The following is a 27,360-nucleotide window of genomic DNA, read 5'->3' as shown; positions in this document are numbered from 1 at the left end:
AAAAACAGCACTTTGATTTATAAAATGTGTATTATATAATGGCATCAAAAGCTAGAGTTGGCCTTCGCTGTTGTAATTAAGCATACACAAGGTAGATGAAGGAACACTGCAAAATTTCCACATATAAAAGAAACTAAGCTGATTTAAAAAAAAAAAAAAAAACCCACTTGGAGGAAAATATGACTTTATATACAAAAGTGAGGTTTCTTCATATTGCACAAATGAGACTCGGTACTGAAAACAGCGAGGGAAAGCTCCACGGTCTTCAGGCCCATCCACCTCGGTCCTGCTACAAGACGGCGAGTTAAGGGACTCGTAACATCGTGCGCGGGGAGGCGAGACAGCGGCGGAGAGCTGCCTCTGCCGCCACCCTGCCACAGCTGCTCTCTCTCTCTCCAGCAGCGCCGTCGCCAGGGCCGTTACTCTTAGGGGGGCCGTTAGAGTTCAACAAGAAAACATCAGCTTAGAGATAAGCAGCCGCGCTGGCAATCTCCATCCTAGACCCATATCACCGCCGACGTAATTGCCTTTTTTTTTCCCCCTCCCCTTCTTCAGCGCGAAAAACCCTTTTCCCGTTTGAAAAAGATCACAGCTTATTGCCTTTTTATATCTGTCAGGAAGACATTAAAAGTGCTTTATGACATCTGTGCCAACATTTATATCTACCCCCCACTCCCTCAGCCCCTACACACACACACACACACCGTAATGATCCCTGCGCATAATGTATAATGTATTTCGAAAAATTACACGAAACAAATTAAATGAGACCACCTTTCCCCTGATTGCCAAACGTCTCCCTGGGCGGTGGGAAGCTCTACGTGATTAGAAGGCCTGATTCCTCCGAGTCCCCCTTTCTCCACTGTCTTTAAACTCTCCCTCTGTTTCTAGGGAGAAAAAATAATCTAATTTTCCATTTATGTAATGCAAACCGCCTTGGCTTTGACTATTCACGGTTAATTGACTGTCAAACGAGGTTGTTATCCTCGGGCACTGTCTGCAAATTTGCTTGTCAAATGAGACAGAGAGAGGAGAGGAGAGGAAAGGAGAGAGGAGAGGAGAGGAGAGCTCTCTCTAAATGAGAGAGAGAGAGTGAGAGAGGCGCAGGGAGTCTTAAGGAGCCAAGACATGAAATGACTGGAGGAGAATATACATATCGAGGATGCTGGATTGCTTCATTTAAGGCCTGTTCAATGCCTCATTGTCACAATCCAGACATCAGCACAAACACACACACACACACACACACACACACACACCCGCAAAACAATGCAGACGCCTTTCAAGCTGGTGAATCCGAAAACAGAATGCGACGGAGGTGTTTGGTAGAAAAAGGAAGGTGGGAGATGGCGAACTTCTCAAGCAACAAGTGGATCGCCTCCGGCAGCAGCGAAGCTTTAAAAGGGTATAGGGACAAAGTATGGATAATACCAAATACTGTATTACAGTGAGAACAAGACTGTACACACATTTACTGTCAATTTACAACAACTCAAGGGCTCAAAACACGAAATCGCCGACGTTATAATGCAACAGCTGAAGAGCACACTCATCTACAAACTTGCCATTTCCGCGCAAAATCTTGTGGAACAGGACGAAAGTCCAGTTAAACTTCTACTTATCAGCACAGACCTTCGCTCCAGCTTTCGGAGCCACAGAATCCATTCGCTCTAAATTCCATTTCTGAGTGTTTTTCCTCGTTTCTTAAGAAAAAAGTTTTTTTTTTTTTTTTTTTTTTTGATCCGACGGCGGGAGGAGACCGAATACGCCAGGGATTGACTGCAGTAAATGTCTCCGTTATCACAAACTCGCACTGACACCCAGAGGCCGAGGAGTGCGTTACAGGGCTTCACTGAAGACTGGGGGGACGCAGAGAGCAGGAGGAAGTGGAGCAGGGTTCGCATTGTTAATGCAAAAATACGTGGAGGAGCCATTCAGAGAAGACTGATGGGACATCAGTCCATTACAAGAATATAGTCACATGACTCAGGGATGATTTAGGAATGAAATATATTGTCTGGTGTTGTGGTAGGATAGAATAGAACAAAAACTACTCTTGGTGCCAAATGTGACTAATATACTGTAACTACCGTCTGAGCAAAAGTCACAGTTTAAATCTCCCCGTGTTTTCAGGTGATCAGAGCCAAGGCGCTGCCTCTCCTGTCCCACTGAAGAAGGACGTTGAGAACATGGAGAAAGGTGAAGACTGTTAAAAATCTGTCAGCCCAGTCCCTAGTGCTTAATATCGAATAGTGGAACCATAGCATACATACCACCCCAAGAGTAAGATGTATTTGACTGCTTTTATTTCCAAAAGGCAACCCCCCTCATCTCTTTCTCTCCTCCCTTGTATTTCCATCTCCCTTTCTTCTTCTTCTGCTCTTTCCTGCTGCTGCTGCAGAGGAGCTCCAGAAGGTTCTGCTGGAGCAGATCGACTTCAGGAGGAGACTGGAGCAAGAGTTTCACGCTCTGAAGGGCACCCCACCATTTCCTATCTTCCGTAAGTCATTTCTTTCCTCCCCTCTCTTTTCTTTTACATACTCTGAAGGGCAGCATCTCCTTATCTGTCTTTCTTAAGTTCTTTTCCATTTTATCCTCAGTACCTGCGTCTCTTTTTTCCCTTCCTCTCTTACTTTTCTCCTCCCCTATTTTTTCTGTCCTTTATCCTTTATCAGCTCTCCTTAACTTGATCAGCTACTCAAAATGGTAATGCTGCTCAGGCTAATCATAGATTCTTACCGTAATTTCAGATAATTTTCAAGACCAGATGAAACGAGAGCTCGCCTACAGAGAGGAGATGGTCCAACAGTTACAGATGGTAAGACGACTAACGATACAATCAGTGCCGAGCACTGATGGAAAATAAATATCACTGCTGCGTCTTTAAATGACAAATAAAATATCCTTTTATAGATGCATTAATTTAAAAAGGCCTCACTGATTGCTTTGAAAAACAGTTTTGGTAATGATTTTGAGAAGGGATAAAATTAAGACTAATTAGGAAGCACTTATCAATAAAATATAGTTTCACAGTTCAAACAAGAAGAGAAGAAATTAAAAATGGATGAGGAAATGGCACAATAATAAGTCAATTAACATTACAACTACGGTAGATTGTAGACATAATAAGAAATCCTAAGACATGTCTTAAAAAAAGAAATCAAGACATGAATAGGACTCAACTGGACACTTGTGCTGTTGCTTATTTGTCCATCAAAAGGCAGAGCCAATCATCTAGTTTGTCTTTCATGGGTGAGAAGTTCCTCTGCAGCCGTCTGAGCGTTTCCGTCCACATCAATCACCCGAGCAGCTGGCAGACATGCTCACAGACGGCGTTTGCCTTTGCTTTCTGGCACATGCAACAACTGCACACGCTTGTGCGCACATGATCGCAAACCCTGCCCATACAAGAAAACACACGCAAGGGTGTGCTGCGTGCCTGTAACGGCAAAGTCACGCGACTGCACAAGCATTCAGACTCATTTAGAAGCGTGTACTTGCACATGCACACACAAAATGTTCAAAATTGACAAATGTGTCTAGGAGAAGCAGATGGATCTGTCTGAGAGTAATGACACATTAATTTCGCACAGACATTCGAATGAACTCCAGCAAAATTTTTGATTTATGAGCGTTTGCTGCAACACATTTTAGAATAATAAGTGTGTTGAAATCTTAATCCTGTTTCACTTGTTTCTTTTCAAAAATAGGAAAATGTGTTTTGAGTGAGATACGTCAGATAATACTTTTTGAGACAAAACAATGTAAACTACACACATAAACTATACATTTGTCCAAGGATTATTCTGACTTTTGCCTCTAACTTTTGTTTCTTTCAGATTCCCTACGCAAACATCATCCGAAAAGAAAAGATCAGCTCACATCTCAACAAGTAGCTAAAAGGTGACTGTTTATTTTAATTAATTTAGTAAAATGCAGCTTTTCGTCAGGCAACATTTAGCCTAGATTTGACAATTTACAGCCAGACCAGGGAAAAACATCCAATACAGTCTCTGCGAATAAGCCTGATTTTCTTTTACTTAAGTTGGTGATTTAAAGGGGAAATTCGGTCTCTTTTTGCTCTGTAACACACTTGGCAGTTAGTTATCCTGGCCCAGTAAATGGCAGCTGTCTGAAAGCTACAGCGTAACGCATTCACAATGTTTTTTACAAGCTAAACCTAAACACCAGTCTTTGGACCCACTATAACAGACTATACGGTAACTATTAAGACCTATCCATCTCTGAAAAACACTAAACCAGAACATAACATCAATGTTCGATTTTAATTTATTTAATGTCTTTACAGGCGGAGGCAAGAAAATCCCATTTAGGAGGCAGAAGATTCTTGGATTTCTGCAAATGTTCCAAGAATTAAAAAAAAAAGAGCTCACACGAAAAATGACTGGGACAGCGGTTTTCTGGCCCTGCACTTAAACTCTGCCTGGTAAGAACTCATTTGGACCGGTTTGTACTGCCATGAGGTAGCACGCTGCTAAAAGATTCCTCTGTGTTTCCTTGGCCAAGTTCATTTCCCAGACTGACTGAACTTCAAGGGGACACAAACTGCTGACATCCGCCCGCTCTTTCCTTTATGCTGTTTGCAACCAGGACCAAAGCAACCATTGCCTTTCTTGCCATTTGTGAACTGTAAAACTTTTCAAGGGCTGTTGAATACCACAAGGAAGGCAGTTGTACACTTCTTCTTCTACAAAAAAAAAAAAGGATTCTGACCTTTTGCAAGCTCTTAAAAGATGAACAGTCATAGGTTCAGTAAGACTGGCTGTTAAGTCCATGACTATGACCGCCACTGGCCCAATTGTACATACACAGGACTGTGGATACGGATGGACTTCACACAAGATTTTTTGCTGTTGTTATTGTTGTTGTTGCTCTGGTATCACCAAATGGGGACCCTAAAGAGAAACAAACATACCAACCTTTATTTGTCAACATCAGATCCCAAAGGGATTCTCCTCGTCATGTCCAGTTGTGTTTATTGACCAAAAAAAAAAAAACTTCCCGTGAACACAAATCATCATTACCGCCGCTTATCAACATTGTCAGTCATCACCGAAGAGATCAGATGTTGGTGGAGACTTGGTACAGACAGGCTTGGTCTTTTAGTTGAACAGAATAAGGGGGGAATCAGAGCACAGAGAGTATCTGTGTTTTGGGTTTTAAACCTAATGGTGCAATTTGACCAGTATTAATACAGGATGGTATCACAAAAAGGGTTCACGCTGGCAGTTACAGTTCGCACCAATAGTTTTAGTATCTGGGGGTGATTTCTGAATGTACAATAAAACTTTCAGTATTTTGTTCAGTGCAGATGTTGCTGCATCTGAATTTTTTTTTTTAACTCACCTTAAAACACCATCCTGTCACATCTACAGCGTGCAGTTAAGAAATAGTCTTCTGCTGTTAACCTCCGAGCGAATCGAACAGTACAGCCGGAGAATTCCTTGCTCAAAGTGTCACTGAAGGTACTTTTTAAGCGCCACCCAAATTTTCTAACCAACTTACAGACTTCACTTCCTCCCAGAGGAGAAGGTAAAATTGCCGCCATCAGCTGCTGAATCTGCCTTTAACATGTGTTTGGGGTGTCGGCAGATGGTGACCAAAGAGTTACAGGCCAATTCCACGTACTTGTTTGCTCTCCAAAAGAATGTCCTGGCCACCAGGAGCGAAGTTTGTCAGTGTTGTATATCTACCTGTAAATGATTTCACCCGACTGTATAAAATGTCCCAAGTGAGAACGCTGAACCTCTCAGTCACGTCTATCTATATGTGTTTGTTTGTTTATTTATTTGAGGATCAGACCCTGATTGTGACAATATTCCTAATTACAATGTTAAAAGAAAAAGAAAGAGACCTGATGATGGTGTAGAGAATAAAAATGAGAACTCACCCTCATCTTGTTTATAGAATGAAATGAATGAATGGATAAAGTTGTCATTTACTGAGAAAAAAGTTATCATTATAAACTGTTAATGCAGATGTATTTAAATATGTTCTTGTAGTTTCTCTACTATTTATGTGTAAATTAAAAGTCTATACAATAACCAGAATGTGGTTTCATGATTAGGACTATTTGTTGATTGTGGAAATGTTATGGAATAGCCATTACTAATGCTTTCTTGTTTTGCATTTTATGACACTGTAGCTTACAGTTTTGATCATTTGATGCTCTTGAAAAACGAAAAGTAGTGTCAGAAACACACAAAGGAGGAGGAGGAGGAGGAGGAGGAGGAGGAGGAGGAGGAGGAGGAGGAGGAGGAGGAGGAGGAGGAGGAGGAGGAGGAGGAGGAGGAGGAGGAGGAGGAGGAGGAGGAGGAGGAGGAGGAGGAGGAGGAGGAGGAGGAGGAGGAGGAGGAGGAGGAGGAGGAGGAGGAGGAGGAGGAGGAGGAGGAGGAGGAGGAGGAGGAGGAGGAGGAGGAGGAGGAGGAGGAGGAGGAGGAGGAGGAGGAGGAGGAGGAGGAGGAGGAGGAGGAGGAGGAGGAGGAGGAGGAGGAGGAGGAGGAGGAGGAGGAGGAGGAGGAGGAGGAGGAGGAGGAGGAGGAGGAGGAGGAGGAGGAGGAGGAGGAGGAGGAGGAGGAGGAGGAGGAGGAGGAGGAGGAGGAGGAGGAGGAGGAGGAGGAGGAGGAGGAGGAGGAGGAGGAGGAGGAGGAGGAGGAGGAGGAGGAGGAGGAGGAGGAGGAGGAGGAGGAGGAGGAGGAGGAGGAGGAGGAGGAGGAGGAGGAGGAGGAGGAGGAGGAGGAGGAGGAGGAGGAGGAGGAGGAGGAGGAGGAGGAGGAGGAGGAGGAGGAGGAGGAGGAGGAGGAGGAGGAGGAGGAGGAGGAGGAGGAGGAGGAGGAGGAGGAGGAGGAGGAGGAGGAGGAGGAGGAGGAGGAGGAGGAGGAGGAGGAGGAGGAGGAGGAGGAGGAGGAGGAGGAGGAGGAGGAGGAGGAGGAGGAGGAGGAGGAGGAGGAGGAGGAGGAGGAGGAGGAGGAGGAGGAGGAGGAGGAGGAGGAGGAGGAGGAGGAGGAGGAGGAGGAGGAGGAGGAGGAGGAGGAGGAGGAGGAGGAGGAGGAGGAGGAGGAGGAGGAGGAGGAGGAGGAGGAGGAGGAGGAGGAGGAGGAGGAGGAGGAGGAGGAGGAGGAGGAGGAGGAGGAGGAGGAGGAGGAGGAGGAGGAGGAGGAGGAGGAGGAGGAGGAGGAGGAGGAGGAGGAGGAGGAGGAGGAGGAGGAGGAGGAGGAGGAGGAGGAGGAGGAGGAGGAGGAGGAGGAGGAGGAGGAGGAGGAGGAGGAGGAGGAGGAGGAGGAGGAGGAGGAGGAGGAGGAGGAGGAGGAGGAGGAGGAGGAGGAGGAGGAGGAGGAGGAGGAGGAGGAGGAGGAGGAGGAGGAGGAGGAGGAGGAGGAGGAGGAGGAGGAGGAGGAGGAGGAGGAGGAGGAGGAGGAGGAGGAGGAGGAGGAGGAGGAGGAGGAGGAGGAGGAGGAGGAGGAGGAGGAGGAGGAGGAGGAGGAGGAGGAGGAGGAGGAGGAGGAGGAGGAGGAGGAGGAGGAGGAGGAGGAGGAGGAGGAGGAGGAGGAGGAGGAGGAGGAGGAGGAGGAGGAGGAGGAGGAGGAGGAGGAGGAGGAGGAGGAGGAGGAGGAGGAGGAGGAGGAGGAGGAGGAGGAGGAGGAGGAGGAGGAGGAGGAGGAGGAGGAGGAGGAGGAGGAGGAGGAGGAGGAGGAGGAGGAGGAGGAGGAGGAGGAGGAGGAGGAGGAGGAGGAGGAGGAGGAGGAGGAGGAGGAGGAGGAGGAGGAGGAGGAGGAGGAGGAGGAGGAGGAGGAGGAGGAGGAGGAGGAGGAGGAGGAGGAGGAGGAGGAGGAGGAGGAGGAGGAGGAGGAGGAGGAGGAGGAGGAGGAGGAGGAGGAGGAGGAGGAGGAGGAGGAGGAGGAGGAGGAGGAGGAGGAGGAGCAGGAAGAGGAGGAGGGGGAGGAGGAGGAAGGGGAGGAGGAGGAGGAGGAGGAGGAGGAGGAGGAGGAGGAGGAGGAGGAGGAGGAGGAGGAGGAGGAGGAGGAGGAGGAGGAGGAGGAGGAGGAGGAGCAGGAGGAGCAGAGGAAAGTGCCAGCATGGCGTTTACAATATTCCTAATTACAATGTTAAAAGAAAAAGAAAGAGACCTGATGATGGTGTAGAGAATAAAAATGAGAACTCACCCTCATCTTGTTTATAGAATGAAATGAATGAATGGATAAAGTTGTCATTTACTGAGAAAAAAGTTATCATTATAAACTGTTAATGCAGATGTATTTAAATATGTTCTTGTAGTTTCTCTACTATTTATGTGTAAATTAAAAGTCTATACAATAACCAGAATGTGGTTTCATGATTAGGACTATTTGTTGATTGTGGAAATGATATGGAATAGCCATTACTAATGCTTTCTTGTTTTGAATTTTATGACACTGTAGCTTACAGTTTTGATCATTTGATGCTCTTGAAAAACGAAAAGTAGTGTCAGAAACACACAAAGATATTAATTACTGCATTAGTTGCATTTGAACGAGATAAAAACGGAAGCGAAATAGGAGAGCTCAAGAGGTCATAATCAAAGTATGGACCTACTCTCAAATTGAAAAGAAATAAATAATATCAAACGTGTTAAAAAATAAATGCACAGTACATACAAACAAAATAAAGGAAAATAAGAGATGTCAAAAACAGCAGCACAGGTCAGTTGACAATGATAAGATAATAATAATGTCAAAACATTAAATATTTTTAGGTGCCCACAGCATAATTATTTTGTGATGTCAATCTTCACAATAAAAAAAACATGAAGTGAAATAAGTTATTGATCTTTTTAACGATCTAATTTGTCACTACATATTTTCTTTAATTTATTTTTCTCTGTTTAGGGGAAAATATTAAGGGGGGGGTGATGTAATATGTAAACGTGACAAGGCATAAGTCTAAAAATACATAAATAAAATCTAAAATAAAATGTTAATGTTTAAAAAAAATGTTAAAATGTATAATTCCAACGACTTTCTAATATTTTTTAAAAGCAAGGACAAGTTCCCTTTCTTAGGTCGTGACACGGAGGGTGCAGCCCTTGAACAAGGGCACTTTGAAGTGAACGGAGCGACGTCCTGGAGTTCTGTTGCACGACCTCTGCTGCTCGTTTACGGCATCTGCATCTCTGGGAGTGGTGGACGAAGAAGAAGAAGACGACGACGACGACGGGGCAGGAGGAGGAGGAGGAGGAGCAGGGGGAGCAGAGGAAAGTGCCAGCATGGCGTTTACACTGTACTCTCTCATCCAGACCGCTATTCTATGCACAAATGCAATCGCCGTGTTGCACGAGGAGCGGTTTCTCAGCAAGAGTAAGTATTCCGCCATATTTTCTACAACGTACATCCTATATTTTATTGAAATAACGGCGAAAACAGTGATAGAAGCAGCTAGCTGGGTGTGGAAGCGGCTACTACAGTGCTACTCCTTTAACCCACCGCCACCTCCTGTCTGCTTTCTCCTTTTCTGTAATCGCGTCCTCCTCCTCCTCCTCCTCCTCCTCCCCCCGTTTGATGTCTCCCTCTGTCTTCAGTCGGCTGGGGTGTTGACCAGGGAGTCGGGGGTTTTGGGGATGATCCAGGAGTCAAAGCCCAGATCCTCAATCTCATCCGCTCAGTCCGGACTGTCATGAGAGGTAGGACAGCCAGTTTTCCCAAGAAGAAAAAACATTTTTTTTTTTTTCTAAATTGAATCATCTAAGATCACAGCAAATGTTGTGTGAATGTCATATTTAGCAGGGCTGGGTATCCTGTGGAATAGTCTGATACTTGTGCCAATAAACACCCCCCAAGCTTCACTGATAACAAAACGATACTTCCTTGTTAATATACATGAAAACCACTCAAGCGGATCAGTATTTAATTATCGAAATATCTAAATAAAATGCGGTCTAAAATCAGCAGAGTTATTACTTAAATCCAAAAGTATCTAATTAGAGATCAGGAACACCAGACTAAGAAACTGAACCTAGCTCCAGTACTTGACGGCCTTCAATGCTCAGGGCTACACCCCCATTTTGGTCAGGACCCAAAGTGGGTTTGATACCCAGCCCTACTATTGAGAGGTTGAGGATTTTGCAACTAAATCTACCAATCAGAAACATTTTTTTCCTTCTTCTTCTTTTGTTTTTACAGTGCCTTTAATAATAGTGAATTCAGCCTGCATCGTTCTGTTGTTGCTGTTTGGATAATACGGCGCGCCAGTATGAAGCCAGAGGACCGGACACGGGCCAAGGAACAACTACACACACTCACACAGACACACAACGCATTGTGTGTCATTTAGAGACTTCTGCCGTTGCCAGTCTTCAGCAGTGTGGAAAATGTTTTCCATAACGGTTGACAGGGGAATAGAGGGGGGAAAAAAAAAAACAAACAAACACCAAACTCATCTTTGGAACTGAAACAAAAGAGAATTCAGTCACCACCTGGTCAAAAATAAAGCTTGGGTTGGCCCCTAACCTCCCCGTCAACGTGACACCAATCGGAAAAAATATAAAATAATGTAACCCTTTGGTTCTGTTTTGTGCCGCACAGTGTTTTCCTCCACTCTAACCATCACATGTTCCGTCCCAGACACACTGAAGGGAATCTGTTTCAATGATTTCATGATGATGTGTGTCATATGTTTTATTTTAGTGTCACCAAGGAGGAACTTCTTACTTTTGATACATATGGGAAAGAATTGTTTTCAGCAGCGGGGCCGGACAATATTTCCACTGATTGTTTCACTCCCCGTAACAGTACAGTTTAGTATGATGGCCAGCACCCAGTCTTCTGTACCAAAGCAGGCGACAGTATACGGTACACGTCTTTTTGATCTGGGGTTCAGCCCTGGTTCTAACCAAGCGGTTTCCCAGGGGGAAGGGTGAGGCAGCAGTAGAGACTTGAATATGTGCTCGTAGACAACGTTTGGAGATCACAAATGATGCTGACGGCTGCTGCTGCTAAGAAAGTCTAAACTGTGAACCCTGTCCGCTGAGCAGTTTTTTTTTAAGGACTTCCGTAACATGGGTACACAGACAGAAGGAGATATTGAGGCTTTGTCGACACTTTGTCAGGAACACTGTTACTGTCGTGTTTTTCCTTCTAATGGCCCTGCACAACTCTATGGAGACATTTTGCTGGATAAGAGGTGTCGCGGACTGTTAAGTCATTTGTGACGGTGAAGGAGACTTGCAACCGACTTAGTGTTTCACAGTCCCAAACCTGAAGAGGAATCACAGCTAGAGCTTCTTCATTCTCAGTGATCTCTACCTAATGAAGTGAGAAAAAAGGTTCAGTGTTTCATTTCTTCTGTTAGAATTTGGTTAAATCTGTGTACTGTAAATTTTAAGCAATATTGCCAAACACAACTCAGAGCAACGTACCTTTGTACTGTTGACACATCAGTGACCTCTCAATGTCACAAACATTATCGGGATAGTAGGTTGTCTTGAAATAAATGTAGTATTCAGGATAATGAAATTCTCTTTATTGTCTTTTCTTTCTATGAGTGTGGCAGCAGAGGAGTGGAGAACATTTGGATAAGAGTTTCAGCGGTTTACCATTTAAATTAGCCTTTTTATGTCTATTTTAATGTAATCACTTTTATTGGAGTACATTGGAATTGAAGCCCTTCTTGCTTTTAAAGCAGTGCATTTTATGGCAGTACCTTTACTTGCACTTGACAACTACTCACGTAACGGTACTTTTACGTGAATAGGATGCTGCAGTGTCTTCTCCACCACTGATTTCCCGTCCATCCCTGCTCCATTTTATTAATACTGCCCATATGTTGTGAATTATCACCATTCCCTCCCCTGCTAAGCTCGACAAGCAATTTTATTAACACTAGTTTTGATCCCAAATGCATAGGAGGGGGAGTGAGGGAAAATGGGCTCTGCTGGAATTAGAAGCATATGTTTATCAGGGAGATTTTCACAGTAAAGCCACTTTGATCTGTGATTAGTCAGAGATTAGCTTTGGGTAAAATCTTGGCGAGTGGACATGAATATGTCTCTGCTCATCACAGGTCAGGATGTGTGTTGTCTGGGTCTGTGGCCTGTCAATAATAAATCAAAAGAAAGTGGTTTGACAGGTTAGTTTGAAGAACTTACACAGCTTTTTCATTCCTCTTCATTTTAAATGTTCAAATGTACAATTTTTAATATTTCGTGCCACTTGTTAGTTAAATAGGTGTGATTCCAAAAAAAAAACAAGTTACAGTGGGATGAATCTATATAATTACATTTACATACATAATTACATTTTTTAAAAGTTAAGTTAAACCTAATCCTGTGAGAGTCTACACCCTGAAAACCTGTCCATCGGAAGAAAAGAAATAAATGAAAACAGTTGTCAAATTTTTTTAAATAAATGTTGAAATAAAAAGATGATCTAATTTTTCATGTCAGGTAATTTTAATGTCATTCACTAACCCAAAAATGTGGAAAGGAGAATAAGAAAGAACAGAAAATCTGTGGCCACAAAGTCAAAGGTCTGTTCCCAACAATAGCAAGCACCAAAAGAAAGAAAAACATAGGTCAGTAAAAGAAAGAGAGGGGGAAAAACCAAATTAAAATCAGAAACAAAACATTAGATTAAAGCCGGGCTTTATGAAGGAATTTAAAATATGGTACTGATAGATATTTTGTCTAGCCAAAGAAATGTACATTGTTTAGATTAGTTTTCCAACATAATGTTTTTCATAGCTATCTTCCGAGCTACATAATATTTATGCACAAAAACTGAAAACTAAAAAAAAAAAACAACAGTGTTTTTCACTACGTGGAGGTAACCTGAAAAGAGGATTTGACCAATGTGGTCTGGCATCGTGCAGAGAGAAGGTTTTTAATGTTTTCATAATACGTCCCACCATATTAAATCTATCTGAATGCCCTAAAAGACGCACTAATGCGATACATCTGTTGGTTGTTAGTGGGATGGGACGCATATGTTTTTTTTTTTCTTCTAATGAGTGATTAAATGGTTAAGTATAACCCTCTTATCTGAAAAGAATACTTTTAACATAATCTAGAAATTGAAAAGGGAGTAGGAGCAGTTGCAGTATACGAGGTACAGGGGGCAGCAATGAGCGCCGTGAAAAGAAAACGGGTCCGCTTTGAACCGATGAAGAAGAAAACGTCAACGGGAAGCAGGAGGGACAGCTGCTGTTGCTAAAGGTTAGGCTGAAGGCAAAGTGATCGAAAATGATAAACTTTAATCAGTTATTAGGTTATCTGAAGAATTAAAACAGCAACGTTTTGTAACAGCAGCGAATTAGCTGTATGTGCTAAAATGAAAAGTTAAAGTTACCAGCTACGTTTTTTATCTCTTTTATTATTTCTGCGTGGAACAAGCTGCAGGTACAAAGGTGGAGAGGAGGGTTTTTAGGCAACTGTTAACAAACCACATTGGCTTGCAGCGTTTTTATCCAGCTACAAATGCAATAGCAGTTGAAAAGTATGCTAATTCTAATGTTACAGCAGCCTGAGAGGTGCTAGGCCTCTGAACATCACAGTTACAGCAGGAATGTGACACAGTAGAAGTTGATTAAAAAATGAGCAAAATTAAAGAACGTCACAATTAGCGTCAGTATTGAGATCCACAAAATCACGACGAACACCCTCAAGGATTTTACGGGGTTAGTAAATTTCGCAGTAAAATTACAGGAGCTAAAAAGGGCAGAAACCCTTACAAGTAAGGCTACCAAGCTATGACACCAGATTGTTGAGTATTACAAAAATAATGTGAAGCCTTTTCTAGAAATATTACAGGGTTATTGTAGAAATAAACGAGGTGAAACCAAATAAGAGATGAGAACCTTTGAAGTGTGACAGCACCAGTTCAACTGAGACAAGAGCCAATGGATAAGGAACGTAAAAATAATACCATGATTCTAATGCTGTGTTGTACGGTTAGTGGTTCCTTTTTCACAGCAGACATTTGACTTGTGATGGCAGGAAAAGCTCAGGTGTAATTCATAACACTAAGGATGGCTGCGTCCCATTCAGGCGATCCAGGACCAGAGCCACGCCGTCATGCATGCTGGCTAAATGACGAGGCGTACTGGGGCACTTTGATGGAATGGAGCCCTCCTTTTTGTTATTATTTACACCTGTGGTTATGCTGCTCTGATAGAGGTCTCTTAACCTAAGATGCTATGTTTTTATGGCTGCACCAGTACGTCAAATACAAATCACCCCCCCCCCCCCCCAAATCCACCTTATATATATTCAGTATATTTGGAAACATTGGGATTCTAATATGTGCATAAAATAAGTCTCTGTGTACTTATTCGCACAACATTAGGTCACTGTATAATACGGAGTATTAATGGGAAGTGGCAGGGATGCTCGCTCAAACCGGGCGGCCTTCACGTCACTTTTGGAACAAGGAAAAATAAAATCTACAACATGAATGTCATGATTGAGCTAATATCCTTCCCTGTTTTTACAGGTTTTCTGCCAGTCTGCCTCCTCTGATAACAATTCAGTGCAACAGCCTTCATCAATAAAATACAAACAGCCTCATAAAGTGCAATAAAGTCACAAAAAATTGACTGTTGAATACAAATACAGATACACCAGGAGTCAGTTGTAGAGAATTGTGAAGCTTGTTACAGCCCCACTTTCCCTTTAACTCCCTTGCTACACACACACACACACACGGCCACACACATGATCAGAAATAAGCTGCTTCTCAGTTTGGCACTTCTCACAGTTTCCTTTTATTAGTTGAGCTAAATACAAATAATAGACACACAACCTATACCCCTGAATATGTCTGTGTGTGTGTGTGTGTGTGTGTGTGTGTGTGTGTGTCTGTCTGTGTGTGTGTGTGTGTGTGTTTAAGCTATTTTGGGTCGATATTAAGAGCATTAATTGTACCCTCACATTGATAACTACATGACAGAAATCCAAGCATATCTAAATAAAATGGGATAACGCAGTCTGAAATCAAATGCCAATAAAATTCAATCCTAAAATCTGTATTCTAGGCAGGAAACCATAAATACTTGAGACAAACCGGTCAATAATCCTCTCATTTTGTCCTGATGTAGGTTTGAATAACGCAGTAATCTGATCAGTTCTGCCACTACCGATGTGAATTATGATTATGAATGAGTAATCTCTAAAATAATACATTATTTTGAAAGAATAAGCTTTTTTAAACAGAGTAAAGCTCCATTCACAGCGGGCCTCGGTCATATTTAGGGGTTTAGAAAGTCTTAATCAGAGACTGTGGTACGAGCCGCTCTTATCTAACAGCGTAGGTGGAGGCTGCAGGTTTTGCTGAGAGCCGAGACCTGTTGAAGTGATTGGCTGTTGTATGGTTGGTTGAAGTGTGCGAATGTCCAAACAACAGCCCAAAACCCAAGAGTGTCAAAACAAATGCAGGTGCAACACAGGCAATACTGCTCACACGCTACTGCATCCCTACAAGCTGTAAAACATTTTCCTAACTTTGTCACATTCATCATGTCCTCCTCTGCAGGTCTCCGGCATGGCGGGCAGACGAGCTCTGAAGGCCGTCCTCATTGACCTGAGTGGAACTCTGCATATAGAGGATACGGCGGTACCCGGGGCACAGGAAGCCCTGAACAGGTAGGAAACAGCCCCTAGACCAGGGACAGGCGTAAAATGCGGGGTCAGGAGTTTGAATTCCACTGCATGGATGAAAACCAAGAGGACTCAGGGTCCTTAAGATCAGGACTGAAAACCACTGAACATTGAAAATTTATTCGATGGTCCACATCATCATGTAGTGAATTCAGACTTTTGAAGGCCACACATTCTCCAGTATTATTGTTTCATAATTTAGGTATTTTAGATGAATAAGATGTTTGCTGTTGTGTTGTCAGGTTACGGCAGGCGTATGTAGCTGTGAAGTTTGTGACCAACACAACCAAGGAGAGTAAGAGGAACTTACTGGAACGACTGCAACGTCTCAACTTCGACCTCCAGGTAAAACACCAAAGTCATTTTATTTAGTGCAGATGCTTTTACTGTAATGCTAAAGAAATTGAAAATTAACTTAATAAGAGGAAACAGGTGCAATTCTCCTGCTGAGAAATTCTGCTTGGTGCTTTGCCAAAAAAAACAAAACCCCAACAATGTCTGTATTTCCCAAAAATGTGGTTCTTTTGCTGATTTTGACCTCAGGGGTGCCGCCTTTTTATCTTGACTTTTGAAAATGAACTACACTGTGCAGGAAAAAGAGATCTTCACGTCTCTGACTGCAGCGAGGACTCTGTTAGAGCAGAAACGACACAGACCGCTGCTGCTGGTGGAGGACAGTGCACTAGAGGACTTCACTGGTAATGGGTTGCAATTGTGTGTGTGTGTGTGTGTGAGAGAGAGAGAGACTGCTTCAGTTGGAGGATGAACTGTTTTTGTTTAGATTTTTCTTTCCTTTTGAAACCCATTTGTTTCAGCAATCAAATCACAACCTGAAAATGAAAAAAATGACTTGTTTTTGATCTCCACTCTGCAGAAGTTTTTTTCAATCGATCAATTATCCATTTAGTTTGTTGTCAGAAATAGTTAAAAGTGTGCAAATTAGCAGATTTCAAGTCATTCATGTATTCTGATCAACAGGGGAAAACCCCTGAGTATTCCATTTAAAATGACATTAAATGAAGAAACACAGCAGCTCTTTGCATATGTAAAGCCGTAGCTGTTTGTACTTAATAGATGACTTGATAAATGAATAGTCATATCGAGCTTAATTTTGATCAACTGATCAACAATTCTTTTCAGAGAGTTACTATGTATGTCCCTCTATTTACAGGTATTGACACGTCAGAACCAAACGCTGTCGTCGTTGGCCTCGCTCCTGATCAATTCAACTACCAAACACTCAACAAGGCTTTCAGGTAGTAAACTCGTTCAGTGAATCACAGGACATTTCTGTATGTGATAATCTTTTGTTTTTCAGAGAAGATATGGGCGAAGGAGATGTTTCGCTGTCAGGTTAGATGATTCAACAGTTTTTCTAGATGTTATGAAAAACAAAAGTCAGCTTTTTAATTTAACATGCTTTGTATTCTCCGATTGTGCTTTTATTTGTTATTGTGTTGAAAGTGGTTCTAAATCAACCATAACCTTTAATAATCTTGCTTTTTAACCAGAAAAAAATGCAGGATTATTGATAGAAAAAAACCTCCTGCCAAAGTCGGACTCTTGTTTGGGAAAATAAACTAAACAGTGAACTTTACAATGCTTTTTTTCCTTGTTTTTTCCTGAATATTATTTTGATAGTCATTGCAGCGTGTTAATCATGTACATTTCACCCCAGAATGATTCTGGATGGAGCTCCTCTCATCGCCATCCATAAGGCTCGGTACTACAAACGCAAGGATGGTTTGGCCCTCGGTCCCGGGCCCTTTGTGACGGGACTGGAGTACGCCACTGACTGTAAAGCTACTGTGGTGGGAAAGCCAGAAAAGACTTTTTTCACACAGGTTAGAAATTCTCAGTTTTACTGTTTTCACATTTTCCCCAAGTAAAGAGAAAAGGGTTTTGTGTTTGTCACAAATATTTCAAACACACTTCTTTTTAATGAACTGAAATCTACCTCATGATATGCCTCTAAAATATATTTTGACGAACTGCAGTTTTTCTTTATTTCTTTTTGTTTTTTTAATTATTTAACTGTTAAATAGATGAAGCCTCTCTTCTCGTTTTCCTCTGGTTGTTTCCTTCAAACAGGCTCTGTCTGATTTAGGCTGTAGCCCCAGTGAAGCTGTGATGATAGGAGATGTAAGTATATTGTCAATTTTGATTCATTAACAGCAGGTTAATTAAGTTCATTTTCAACATTAAGGTGAGAGACTCGTTACGGAACGTCCACCCCAAAGAAAACTTAAGTCAAAATCTGTAAACAGTGGTGTGTACAGTGTACAGCTCATTGATAACCATTTCCTCATCAGCCTGTGAACATAAACGTAGTAACAACTGCACATTTTATTACGTGTTGGTCTGCATGGTTTGTGTCCCTTTGCTGTTTTCCTACAGGATGCAAGAGATGATGTGGGTGGGGCTCAGAACGCAGGGATGTTGGGTATTCTAGTCAGAACTGGTAAGACAAAAAAATCTAACTTCTTCCTCCAGTTTATTTTCATCCCTCCATCAGTTTCACTTCCTCTTCCAGTCTTTCCTCTTCCTGGCTCTACTGAAACCTACCTGACGACAACTGACTGTTGCACTGTGATCAGACATCGTGATTGTCATCATTCCTCCACTGTCATGTCTTCATTGTAACCAACAATTCATGTTACCTTTCATTGGATCTGATGTCATTATCTATATATTAAACCAATCATTATGAGGATTATTGTTGTTTTTGGGGCTGATATCATTCTACCGTCTCTCCTGTCATCTTTCAGGTAAATACAGAGAAGGAGATGAGAATAAAATCAACCCTCCTCCTCACCTGACTTGTGACAGTTTCACTGATGCTGTTGAACATATACTGAAGAACCTGCTATGAGCTACAAGTAACAATAGAACTCTACAGTTTCATTGTCTTAATCAATCTTTGATTTGCACAACACACATTGTAGCCATCAGTTATCACTGTTGTAGACTAGTGGTGTTTTAGCAGTGGACAGAAGGGAGTTATAAAACGAGTCCCCTCATCTCCTCACCACGATTAAGTAAAAAGTAACCATCCTGTAGTTCTTATAAGTTTGACTGACTGTCCCCAAATTCTCTAAACTTAAACAAAAATGTCCATTTGAGTGTTGACTACCTCTCTTTAGGTCTCTTTAGGTAAAGCATGCGTTAAAGAAGTACCAACCATCTGTTTTGTCATTATATTATAATGTATAAATTTAAGTTTGAATAAAAACTATGTCAAGCTGGTAACTATTGTTTAATATTTTTTGTGCTTATGATCATTGTACAGATAAACAGAATTAAGAAAGAAAGCTTTAAACATAGTAGCACTGGCTCAGAATATCGGGCTTTTTATCTCAGTATCTCTGCTGCTTTGTCTTATGTTTCTCTTTTACCCTCAGTGTCCTTTAAGTGTCGAATATGAAATCATATAATGTGGACACACAAAGTACTGGTGCAAACAATTTTTCTGAACGGATCTAGGCTATCGGACTAGTGCTGTCCCAACCTACAGTACCAGGTTTGTAGTATGTGATATATGTCCAGTGTAACTGCACTAGTCGAATTTGTATGCAGTAAAAACAGAAGTTGAAGTGTTAGTGTAAAAGTCTTTTTTTCACGTTAAAATATTCCTCTGTGTGTATGAGTGTCAAACAGACTCGTACTCTCTCTCCCAGGCTGTGTATCTGTCCATCAGGTTTCGGGCTGAGGGTTTGGTGTGTGCGATGACTTCCAGGAAGTCAGCTGTTGTCACAGTTTCCAGCTGGATGGCAGGCATGTCAGTGTCCTCTGTGGAGCAAAATGACAGTGAGGCTACAGTGTTTTATTCAGGGACACCTGACAGAAGACATGGCCGTCGTGGGTGTCAATCTTCTTATGTGGTTTAAGGTCCTCTGGTCACTTGGTATCTGTCTGTCTGTCTGTGTGTGTGTGTGTGTGTGTGTGTGTGTGTGTGTGTGTGTGTGTGTGTGTGTGTGTGTGTGTGTGTGTGTGTGTGTGTGTGCGTGCGTGCGTGCGTGCGTGCGTGCGTGCGTGTGGTCCTACCATCCCGATGTGACTCCAGAGCATCGAAGATCTTGCGAACTGGTCTCATGGCAGACTCTTTACACACCAATCTTATATCAGAGCCAGAATAACCCTCCATCTCCTGAATCACAAACACAGGCAGATAAGGCCTAACTGAGAGGCACTGTATCGTTATTATATATTCACTCTTCTCAGGGGAAATGGCAGATTTTTTGATAATCCAAACCCAAACACTACAATTCTCATATTAGTGACAAAGAGAAAGTGCAACAGATAAATGATAAAACACTTAAACTGTCACAAAAAAGATCCCACTGTAAACACACCTTTGCCAGGGTTTCATAGTCCAACTCGGTTCGTAGCTCCAATCCCCCTGGTGAGTTGAGAGGAGGCAGCCAATGAGAGATCATGGCTTGGCGAGCTGGTGAGGAGGGAAGACTCACTAGAATCCTCTTCTCTAACCTCCTCAGCATGGCGTGATCCAGTTCCCTGAGAGAAGAGTAGGACTACTGACAAATCTGTACAGACAGCAGTTAACTGTGTTATCATTTGATATCTTCTCTAAATGTCATTATTTTCATCTTTACAATTCTCATGTTTTACATTATAAAAATCAAGTTCCTGTTCTTGGATTCAAGAAAGGAAAACAGTCATATTTTCAACTTGTTTCTTTACACATTTTATTTTTTAAAATAAGTTCTCAGTGACTGAAAATTAAAAATCATTTTGAACTGGTGTTGAGATCCAAGTAAACTGCAGATGCTAAGATGATAATGACATCTGTTGTTGTTTTAGGAAATTACCAAATGTGTGAGAACGGGAAATAAAGCAGAAGGAATTAAAAAAAAAATGTACTTGTATTTGCCAGTCTGTCACACTTACATCTGTCTTCATCTGCCTTTATAAATGTAAAGGCAACACAGACAAATGAATAGGTTGTCAGTATCATTATGACATATAACTGCAATTGGTATGTATTTCTGTGAAGTGTTACCAAGGCAGGTTGGAGGCGGCCAGTACAAACACCAAGTCTTCTGATCTCGCCAGTCCGTCCATCTGAACCAGCAGCTCTGTCTTCATCCTGCGACTGCCCTCGTGCTCTCCTCTGAAAACAGACATCAGTCTACTGTTACATGAACTGTTTATTTACCTTGGCATCTAAATACGTAAATTAAAGCTCTTTACAGTGACACAAGTACACAGTAACTATAGGGTCAACCCTGTGGAAGAATTGTGTTGGTACAGTGTTCTACCAACACTGGTAAGACTGCATCATGTACATTTACCCCCCTTTGTGGTTCAGCTCACCCCATACTGGTTCCTCTCTGGCCCATCACTGACTCCAGCTCATCCAGGAAGATGGTGGATGGGGCGTGGTACCTGGCCAGCTCAAACAGGACCTACAGAAAAGTACATACATAGATTCACACACATTCAAACAAAAAAAACATGCATAGTATAGGACACAATGTGTGTAACGTGTTTTTTCTTATTTGTTGAATATGATCTGTTTTGTGTGGTGAAAGGCAACTTACCCTGACCAGTTTCTCAGAGTCTCCCCTCCACTTGCTGACGATGCTGGAGGCTGAGATGTTGAAGAAGGTCGTCTTACACTCTGTGGCCACGGCCTTGGCCAGCAGGGTCTTACCTGTACCTGTGAGTATGTGAGCCAGGTCGTCACAAGACTACATGTCAGGTACAATTCCAAAATGTGGGACTTAAAATTCTCCATAGTAGGACACTAATTAACATCAAGTGAACAACATGTTTTTTTTCTCCATCAGGGAACCTGAAGAAGATATACAGCACTGGAGGTCTTACCTGGGGGGCCGTAGAGCAGCAAGCCCTTCCATGGAGACAGGATGCCTGTAAATAGCTGGGGGTACTGTAAAGATGGAGCAGGGGAAGAAAAAAGTGACAGAAAGGAGAATAAATTAAAGCAAAGAAAAAAGGGCAGAAAACGGGGTGAGAAAATGAGTGAAATATGAAAACTTCAGAAGCATAGACACAAACCTCCTGTTAATCATGTTAGATATCAATATGAAAATAATTTCTTTAATTTCTTTCTGCAGATTAATAACAAGCTGAGCTGTGTGCAAAAGAACCTGATTTGCCTGACGTATAGCTGAGTCGGTCCTGCAAATACCACATACCGTCAATCAGTCTGAATTTTAGGTGGCAAACAGGAGCTGACTCAAATCACCAAACTGACCTTATACCCCAGAAAATGAATAATAATGGAGACAGAAGTTAGGGATGTTGGGAAGGTGGAGAGATGGTGTTATTCAATAAAACAGACCAGCAGCACAGAAGACAAACACATCCGTCCTCATCTCCGTCTGTAAATGTCAAGAGGATGCAGACAACCTGATTTGTTGTCATCATATCCATGAGAGAGGTCCAGGTGATGATGATAGAAGTCTGTGTATGTATTTTCGGCCAGCTTTAATTCCTTTGTGAAATTTCTGTGTGCAGAGGCAAATTGTGTAAATGTGGCTATGTATATAAATTATTCACGGTATTCCAAGTGTGTCTGCTTGCCAGCCTGCCTATCTATCCATCTGTGCATGTGTGTTACCATATTATCCCAGATATAGATTTAATGTCAGCCTAACAAACTGGCCTGACCCCCCTGCCCTCCTTCTCTTTAAGCCCTTTAAAGGAGATGTATTCAGAATCGAACACGGTGACCGGTGCTGAAATACCAGCATGCTCGGGCAGCGGCCGCACCTTAATGGGATAGACGACGGCCTCTTTGACTAATCGCTTCGCGTCCTCCAGGCCGATGATGTCCTTCCACCGCACGTTGGGGCTGTGCAAATAGATGTCCTTTAGAGGTGAACACACACACATACACACAGAGTGAGGGATGCATGTGGAAGATATCAGGTAGAAGTGGTCACGCGCACACACACCTCCTGGTGCTATTAGGCTTGCGTAAATAGTTGTCCTTTAGCATGAAACATCAGATAAGGGAAATAGATAGAACCTGGGCCTTCATTAATACAACAGATCAATTCATTCACAACAAAGCTCTCACTGCTCTCTAGTGGACATATTTGGTATCACAAAAATCACCTACAGGATGTTTTCACATATTTATAATATCTTCTGTGCCACCAGTTAAGAGAAAACCAGCTCCTCTACATGTTTGTATTTGAGCGTTGTGTGTTTTCTTGTTCAGTTGTTCGGTGTATACAATATAGCATTTGAGTGTGTGTAGTACCCTGCTGATCACTGCAGCCAGTTCCCTCATCTCGCCACTCATTCCAGGAAATCCACTGAGGGGCTTCAGCAGCCGTTCCTGCAACACAACATAAAATCAAGTTCTCGAGTACTGTGTGCCACTCAAAAAAAAAAAAAGCACCAAAAATATTTTGGCATTTCTTATAGACTTTGGATTAACTGCTCATCATGAGGACTTTTGCTATTTCTGTTTTCTCGGTGTTGCTCAGATGCTCCAGTGTATTTACCATGTGCTCTGAGTCAATGCCAGCTCCTTTGACGGCATCATGGACTGAACCTTTGCCATCAGTCGCCTGTCCCTAAGACAGACAATACATGATTTAACACATTGAGGTGAACATAGGTATAATAAGAACAAAACAGACAGCAGCAATTCAGTTTCAAATTGTAATCAAAGGGTGTACACATTCATGTGTATTTATGTGCTTTCTATTTATGAGAGATGTGGAAGCAGAAAGATACAAAGATAATTTTTAGTAAAACAAAATATACTAGAGAATGTGGCAGATCAATGATGACAAATCATAGCAGAATTTTTAATTTGAATGAGAGGGTTTCCTTCTCATTCCTTGTTTCTTGGGATGAGCATTAATAACTTCTAAGATGGAAACGAATAAATATCTTTCAAAAATAACCACTAATAACCACCTTCCTGTTCATGGCTACCTCCCCTAATGGTCCGTTTTTGACGGAGGAAACACTGAGACCAAACTCTGATGACTCTGGAGGAACAGTGGAGCCGTTCTCCTGCGAGATGAAACACAGTCAGCAGGATGTGAGAATAATCACTTTGTATGTAAAATACTTAGTCTTGTTATTTTGTTATGTGCTTAATGCTGAGCACTGGTGTACACTGGTGGCTGCCTTCTTGGCTCCGTTTCCAGACTTTGGGCTCTGGGAAGGGTTGATTCTGGGAAGAGGCTTCACAGCTGAACATGGACTCCTGAGGGACAAAATAGATGCAGAAGACATCTGTTAATGGAAGAAGTCAGGAGAGCTGACATTGGTAGATTTTTTAAATTGGCTCAAGTGGATTTTCTATCATATTTGCACTTTCAAACACACCAGACCTTCTTGTGCATTTTACTCTTATTCTTTATATTGTGATCACGAAGGACAGTGTATGACTACTAAGTTTTGAACATGAAATAAAAGAATGGTGTGAGAGCTGGACATTCTCACCTCTTTACTCCACCACTTTTTGCATATCTGTTTTCACCTTGATCAGAAAAAAACAAACAAAACAGAAATACAACAGAAAATACCGATTTGTTGAGAATTAATGAGTTCATCCCAATAATTCAGAATTGAGCATCAAATTTATCCCACTGCGTATGTTGCTCGGTGTTTTAGTGGTGGTCATATACCTGGTTCTGCTGTTCTTCTGATAAGTTTGGGATATTTCTGAAACTTGACATAGTGATAGCTCTCGTACTCCATCAGCACCATCTCCAGATCGATATTATCACAAACCTCGAACCTCATCACACCTCCATTTGTCTCCTGGTCCAAGGCCACCGCTGCCGCCACGTAGCTGGTGGACAGACGCGCATGCACACACATTGTAAAGATCGAAAGGTAACACAACCAAGGTGAACTCCTGCATGTCTGTTCTGTCTTGTGCTGTGAGCCTCAGGAATCCAAGATCATTTCCTTTTGTTTTGTCTATAAAGTGCACGTATCTATACTTTCTGTATAGACACACACAGACACACACATGTATGGCCATCTTTAGGCTTGTTACTATGCTTCCAATATAAATTGTCACAGTCTTTATATTGATGTTCCTCACACACCTGCGTCCTCAGTGATGTGTATTATAGTTATTGTGAATTGATACAGAACTTCAAGTATTTCATACTATTTTCGTTCTCGTTATATCCACTGTCCACCCCACATGTCCTCAAGTAGCTGCTGTTGACTGTTTCCTACTTCATACTGACCCTTGTCCCAGGAGGTGCTGGTAGATGAGGATGAGGAGGCTCTTCCTCCTCATCTCGGCCCTCAGCTCATCCTGTTGGACAACAACACAAACAAAGCAGGAGTTTAAAGTTTGGTTCAATCAGTGTGCGGTATTATCAGTGTTCGACTGGAGCTGGGAAATATCTAACAAGATACACTTGTTATTACATATTACATGTATTTTCACAGCAGACATGTTCACTTGTCAGACTAGGAAAAGCATGCGTTAAACTAATAACATTAACAATGACTCCTTTCTAATTAAGTGGCCCGGTATATTTGATTTAGCAGAAGTGCTGTTGTTAACCATTTTGGAAAGGCAAGAAAAAAAGAAACTAGCCTGCTGTTACAGTGTAATTGGAAAGTTGTTGAATGAGTTTGTGTTCAACCTTTTTTTAGAGCATATAGCCACCATTAGGGCCGGTAACAACGCCTGTGTTCGACAAGTCTGCTGCGAAACAATGGCGGAAGCACTGTACACTGTGAGAACAGTGGTACTACAGTGTCTTGAGCACCACAGGAGCTTGCGCTCTCCCTCCCCGTCGTTGCGGTGTCCGGCCTACGCCGGGGAGGGGAGAGAGAGACGAGTTGCCGGTAGAGAGCGACAAACCGCCCCACATGACGACCACCTGACTCGGTTTCTAGGCAACCCGTGGACGCCCATTAAGTGAGGCTCTGGCTGCGTGAGAAAAACTAGCACGTTAGCTCGACGGCTAACCGATCCTCGTTTAGTTTAACGTAATGTGTGAAACAAGCGGGCTTGGCCCTGGATACACTTTATGATCAGAACGGGGGTACTGGTCACACGGGACTTTTATTTTGGTCATAAGCTGATTTTTTATATCCCACTCCCGAGTGTCGTCGCTTGTTGGCTGAAAGTTGTCGGCTCACCAGCGGCTGCCCGTCAAATCTGCCCGAAAATACGGAAAAAAAACAAAAAAACAGAAAAAAAAAAGAACCTTGTTCACTCACCGCCTCCCGGGCTTGATGAGCGATTTTCATGGATTGATATGAAAGCTCCATCATGATTCTGAAAGATCAGTATGACAGCAGGTCTTTTAGTTTTCTGTTGCTGGTCGGTTGTTCTCAGTGTGTGCGCCGTGTTTTAATGTGGGGTCTTACGGTTTCCCCTCAGGGCTGCCGTAGATACAGATGTGCTGTATTCTTTCCCTTTCTCTCCCTGTATGTGTGTGTCAATACTAACACCAAGAAGAAAACACCAAAATCTTTTGGTCATTCATTGGGACTCTAAACTACTAAGACTGATTAAATAAAAAAATAATAATGAAATCCATAATTACAAAACCAAACATATAATTCAAAGGGAAAAAAATAGCATGAGAGGTTGACAGCTCTGGCAAAAGCAAGAAAATAGAGTATATGTGACCAGTGATTAAAACTGGCAAGTCTTAATAAAGTACATTTAAAACGCAATAACTGTTCTGACTGGATGTACTTTTCCAGCAAAACACCAGTTTCAGTTTTCCTTGCATAATGATATTACATAGAGAATATTGCAATTATTGTAATCCTATCTCAGTTTTACCTTCCTTTTAGTCATAAATACTACTGTTAATTGAAAATTCAATTTACCCTACGTTGGAGCTCATTTGTTGCTCCTATTGAGGTCATGTAAAAAGATTTTGTATCCAAAAATATCAAACATGTGTGATGTGATACTGAACATGACCACTAGAGAGCAGCAAAGAGTTTTGTTGTGAGTAAATTGGAGCATTAATGAAGCCCCAGGGCTTCTATCTGTTTGCTTGTCTGATGTTTCACTCTAAAGCACACCTATTTATGTGAGCCTAGTTGACAGGGATGTGTGTCGCTGGTTTTCTACCTGTGTGATGCGGAATCTTGTTTTGTACGTGTGGGAGCATGTTGGTGATGTTTGTGAGATGTTCATGCTGGTTGTCTTGGTGAGTGTACGTGTGTGTATTTTTTGGGGGTGGAAGGCTTTTGTATCCATCCTATGTAATATTTTCTACTTAAATTCCTCACTTTGTGTGCTTGTGTGTGTTCACCCCTAAATGATATATTTGCAGAGTCCCAACCTGTGGTGGGAGGACATCATCAGCCTCGAAAAAGCCAAGCGATTAGTCAAAGGGGAACGTCGTCTGTCCCATTAAGGTGCAGCCGCTGCCTGAGCATGCTGGTATTTCAGCACCAGTCGCCTGTCTTCGATTCTGAATACATCTCCTTTAAAGGGCTTAAAGAGGAGGAGGGCAGGGGGGTCAGGCCAGTTTGTTAGGCTGACGTTAAATCTATATCTGGGATGATATGGTAACACACATGCACAGATGGATAGATAGGCAGGGAGCAGGAACATCACAGAGTGGATATACTGCATGTGTGCACATGTGCGATGCTATGTAGAACTCGTACACAAGCATGGACATTCACACACACATACGCACAAAAGCAGGCAAAAGAAAACTCACACCCACAAGAAATACACACACACACACGTCTATCCTCAT

At 42.4% G+C, this 27,360-nt stretch overlaps 5 protein-coding genes across 7 annotated transcripts in view; 3 read left to right on the top strand and 2 right to left on the bottom strand.

Annotated features, from left to right (window-relative positions):
- The window catches only part of skor2 (SKI family transcriptional corepressor 2), a 30,433-nt gene extending 26,527 nt beyond the window's left edge, over positions 1-3,906 (top strand). For both annotated transcript variants that reach the window (XM_040157634.1, XM_040157633.1), the window contains exons 5-8: positions 2,134-2,199; positions 2,402-2,500; positions 2,751-2,818; positions 3,840-3,906. In XM_040157634.1, the coding sequence (XP_040013568.1) occupies positions 2,134-2,199; positions 2,402-2,500; positions 2,751-2,818; positions 3,840-3,896 (290 nt within the window). In that variant the 3' untranslated portion in view covers positions 3,897-3,906. The remainder of the gene's footprint in view (positions 1-2,133; positions 2,200-2,401; positions 2,501-2,750; positions 2,819-3,839) is intronic.
- A 2,356-nt stretch (positions 3,907-6,262) lies between these two features.
- LOC120806582 (basic proline-rich protein-like) lies at positions 6,263-7,759 on the bottom strand (the record flags this gene model as incomplete). The annotated part of the gene is made up of 1 exon (XM_040157892.1): positions 6,263-7,759. A coding segment is annotated over one exon (1,497 nt), but the record flags the coding sequence as incomplete, so codon positions are not given.
- Positions 7,760-9,171: 1,412 nt separating this feature from the next.
- ier3ip1 (immediate early response 3 interacting protein 1) lies at positions 9,172-12,386 on the top strand. The gene is made up of 3 exons (XM_040156554.1): positions 9,172-9,353; positions 9,575-9,676; positions 10,176-12,386. The coding sequence occupies exons 1-3, from the start codon at positions 9,263-9,265 to the stop codon at positions 10,229-10,231; spliced, it is 249 nt and encodes an 82-aa protein (XP_040012488.1). The 5' UTR covers positions 9,172-9,262; the 3' UTR covers positions 10,232-12,386.
- A 716-nt stretch (positions 12,387-13,102) lies between these two features.
- hdhd2 (haloacid dehalogenase-like hydrolase domain containing 2) lies at positions 13,103-18,817 on the top strand. Of its 2 annotated transcripts, XM_040158325.1 has the most exons (10): positions 13,103-13,204; positions 15,519-15,628; positions 15,886-15,988; positions 16,236-16,341; positions 16,815-16,899; positions 17,322-17,487; positions 17,735-17,785; positions 18,041-18,104; positions 18,177-18,282; positions 18,412-18,527. In XM_040158325.1, the coding sequence occupies exons 2-10, from the start codon at positions 15,528-15,530 to the stop codon at positions 18,413-18,415; spliced, it is 786 nt and encodes a 261-aa protein (XP_040014259.1). In that variant the 5' UTR covers positions 13,103-13,204; positions 15,519-15,527; the 3' UTR covers positions 18,416-18,527. The 2 variants fall into 2 exon arrangements, with proteins under 2 accessions (XP_040014259.1, XP_040014260.1); XM_040158326.1 differs by lacking the exon at positions 18,177-18,282 and having other exon boundaries at positions 18,412-18,817.
- Positions 18,818-18,890: 73 nt separating this feature from the next.
- katnal2 (katanin p60 subunit A-like 2) lies at positions 18,891-26,548 on the bottom strand. Its single transcript, XM_040158324.1, has 17 exons — positions 26,471-26,548; positions 25,850-25,907; positions 24,859-24,929; positions 24,283-24,449; positions 24,098-24,134; positions 23,768-23,858; positions 23,564-23,662; positions 23,143-23,214; positions 22,896-22,973; positions 22,400-22,498; positions 21,491-21,554; positions 21,205-21,323; positions 20,978-21,069; positions 20,664-20,774; positions 19,996-20,158; positions 19,688-19,790; positions 18,891-19,432 (listed from the first exon to the last, which is right to left on the bottom strand). The coding sequence occupies exons 1-17, from the start codon at positions 26,485-26,487 to the stop codon at positions 19,293-19,295; spliced, it is 1,581 nt and encodes a 526-aa protein (XP_040014258.1). The 5' UTR covers positions 26,488-26,548; the 3' UTR covers positions 18,891-19,292.
- Positions 26,549-27,360: the final 812 nt, after the last annotated feature.

The sequence above is a fragment of the Xiphias gladius genome, chromosome 20, assembly GCF_016859285.1.
Source record: "Xiphias gladius isolate SHS-SW01 ecotype Sanya breed wild chromosome 20, ASM1685928v1, whole genome shotgun sequence".
Taxonomy (NCBI): domain Eukaryota; kingdom Metazoa; phylum Chordata; class Actinopteri; order Istiophoriformes; family Xiphiidae; genus Xiphias; species Xiphias gladius.
The sequence above is the reverse complement of the archived record's forward strand: the minus strand, read 5'-3'. Positions and strand labels throughout refer to the sequence as shown.

What these genes read in the sequence shown, in the direction of transcription:
- ier3ip1 (XM_040156554.1), top strand. Translation starts at nt 9,263, where the DNA reads ATGGCGTTTACACTGTACTCTCTCATCCAGACCGCTATTCTATGCACA. An exon ending in GGAGCGGTTTCTCAGCAAGA is followed by an intron (nt 9,354 to 9,574) that starts GTAAGTATTCCG and finishes CTCTGTCTTCAG; the next exon opens with TCGGCTGGGGTGTTGACCAG. An exon ending in AGTCCGGACTGTCATGAGAG is followed by an intron (nt 9,677 to 10,175) that starts GTAGGACAGCCA and finishes TTGTTTTTACAG; the next exon opens with TGCCTTTAATAATAGTGAAT.
- hdhd2 (XM_040158325.1), top strand. Translation starts at nt 15,528, where the DNA reads ATGGCGGGCAGACGAGCTCTGAAGGCCGTCCTCATTGACCTGAGTGGA. An exon ending in GCACAGGAAGCCCTGAACAG is followed by an intron (nt 15,629 to 15,885) that starts GTAGGAAACAGC and finishes TTGTGTTGTCAG; the next exon opens with GTTACGGCAGGCGTATGTAG. An exon ending in AAAAGACTTTTTTCACACAG is followed by an intron (nt 17,488 to 17,734) that starts GTTAGAAATTCT and finishes TCCTTCAAACAG; the next exon opens with GCTCTGTCTGATTTAGGCTG.
- katnal2 (XM_040158324.1), bottom strand. An exon ending in CAGAAGAACAGCAGAACCAG is followed by an intron (nt 24,135 to 24,282) that starts GTATATGACCAC and finishes TTTCTGATCAAG; the next exon opens with GTGAAAACAGATATGCAAAA. An exon ending in TGGCTGCAGTGATCAGCAGG is followed by an intron (nt 22,499 to 22,895) that starts GTACTACACACA and finishes TCACCTCTAAAG; the next exon opens with GACATCTATTTGCACAGCCC.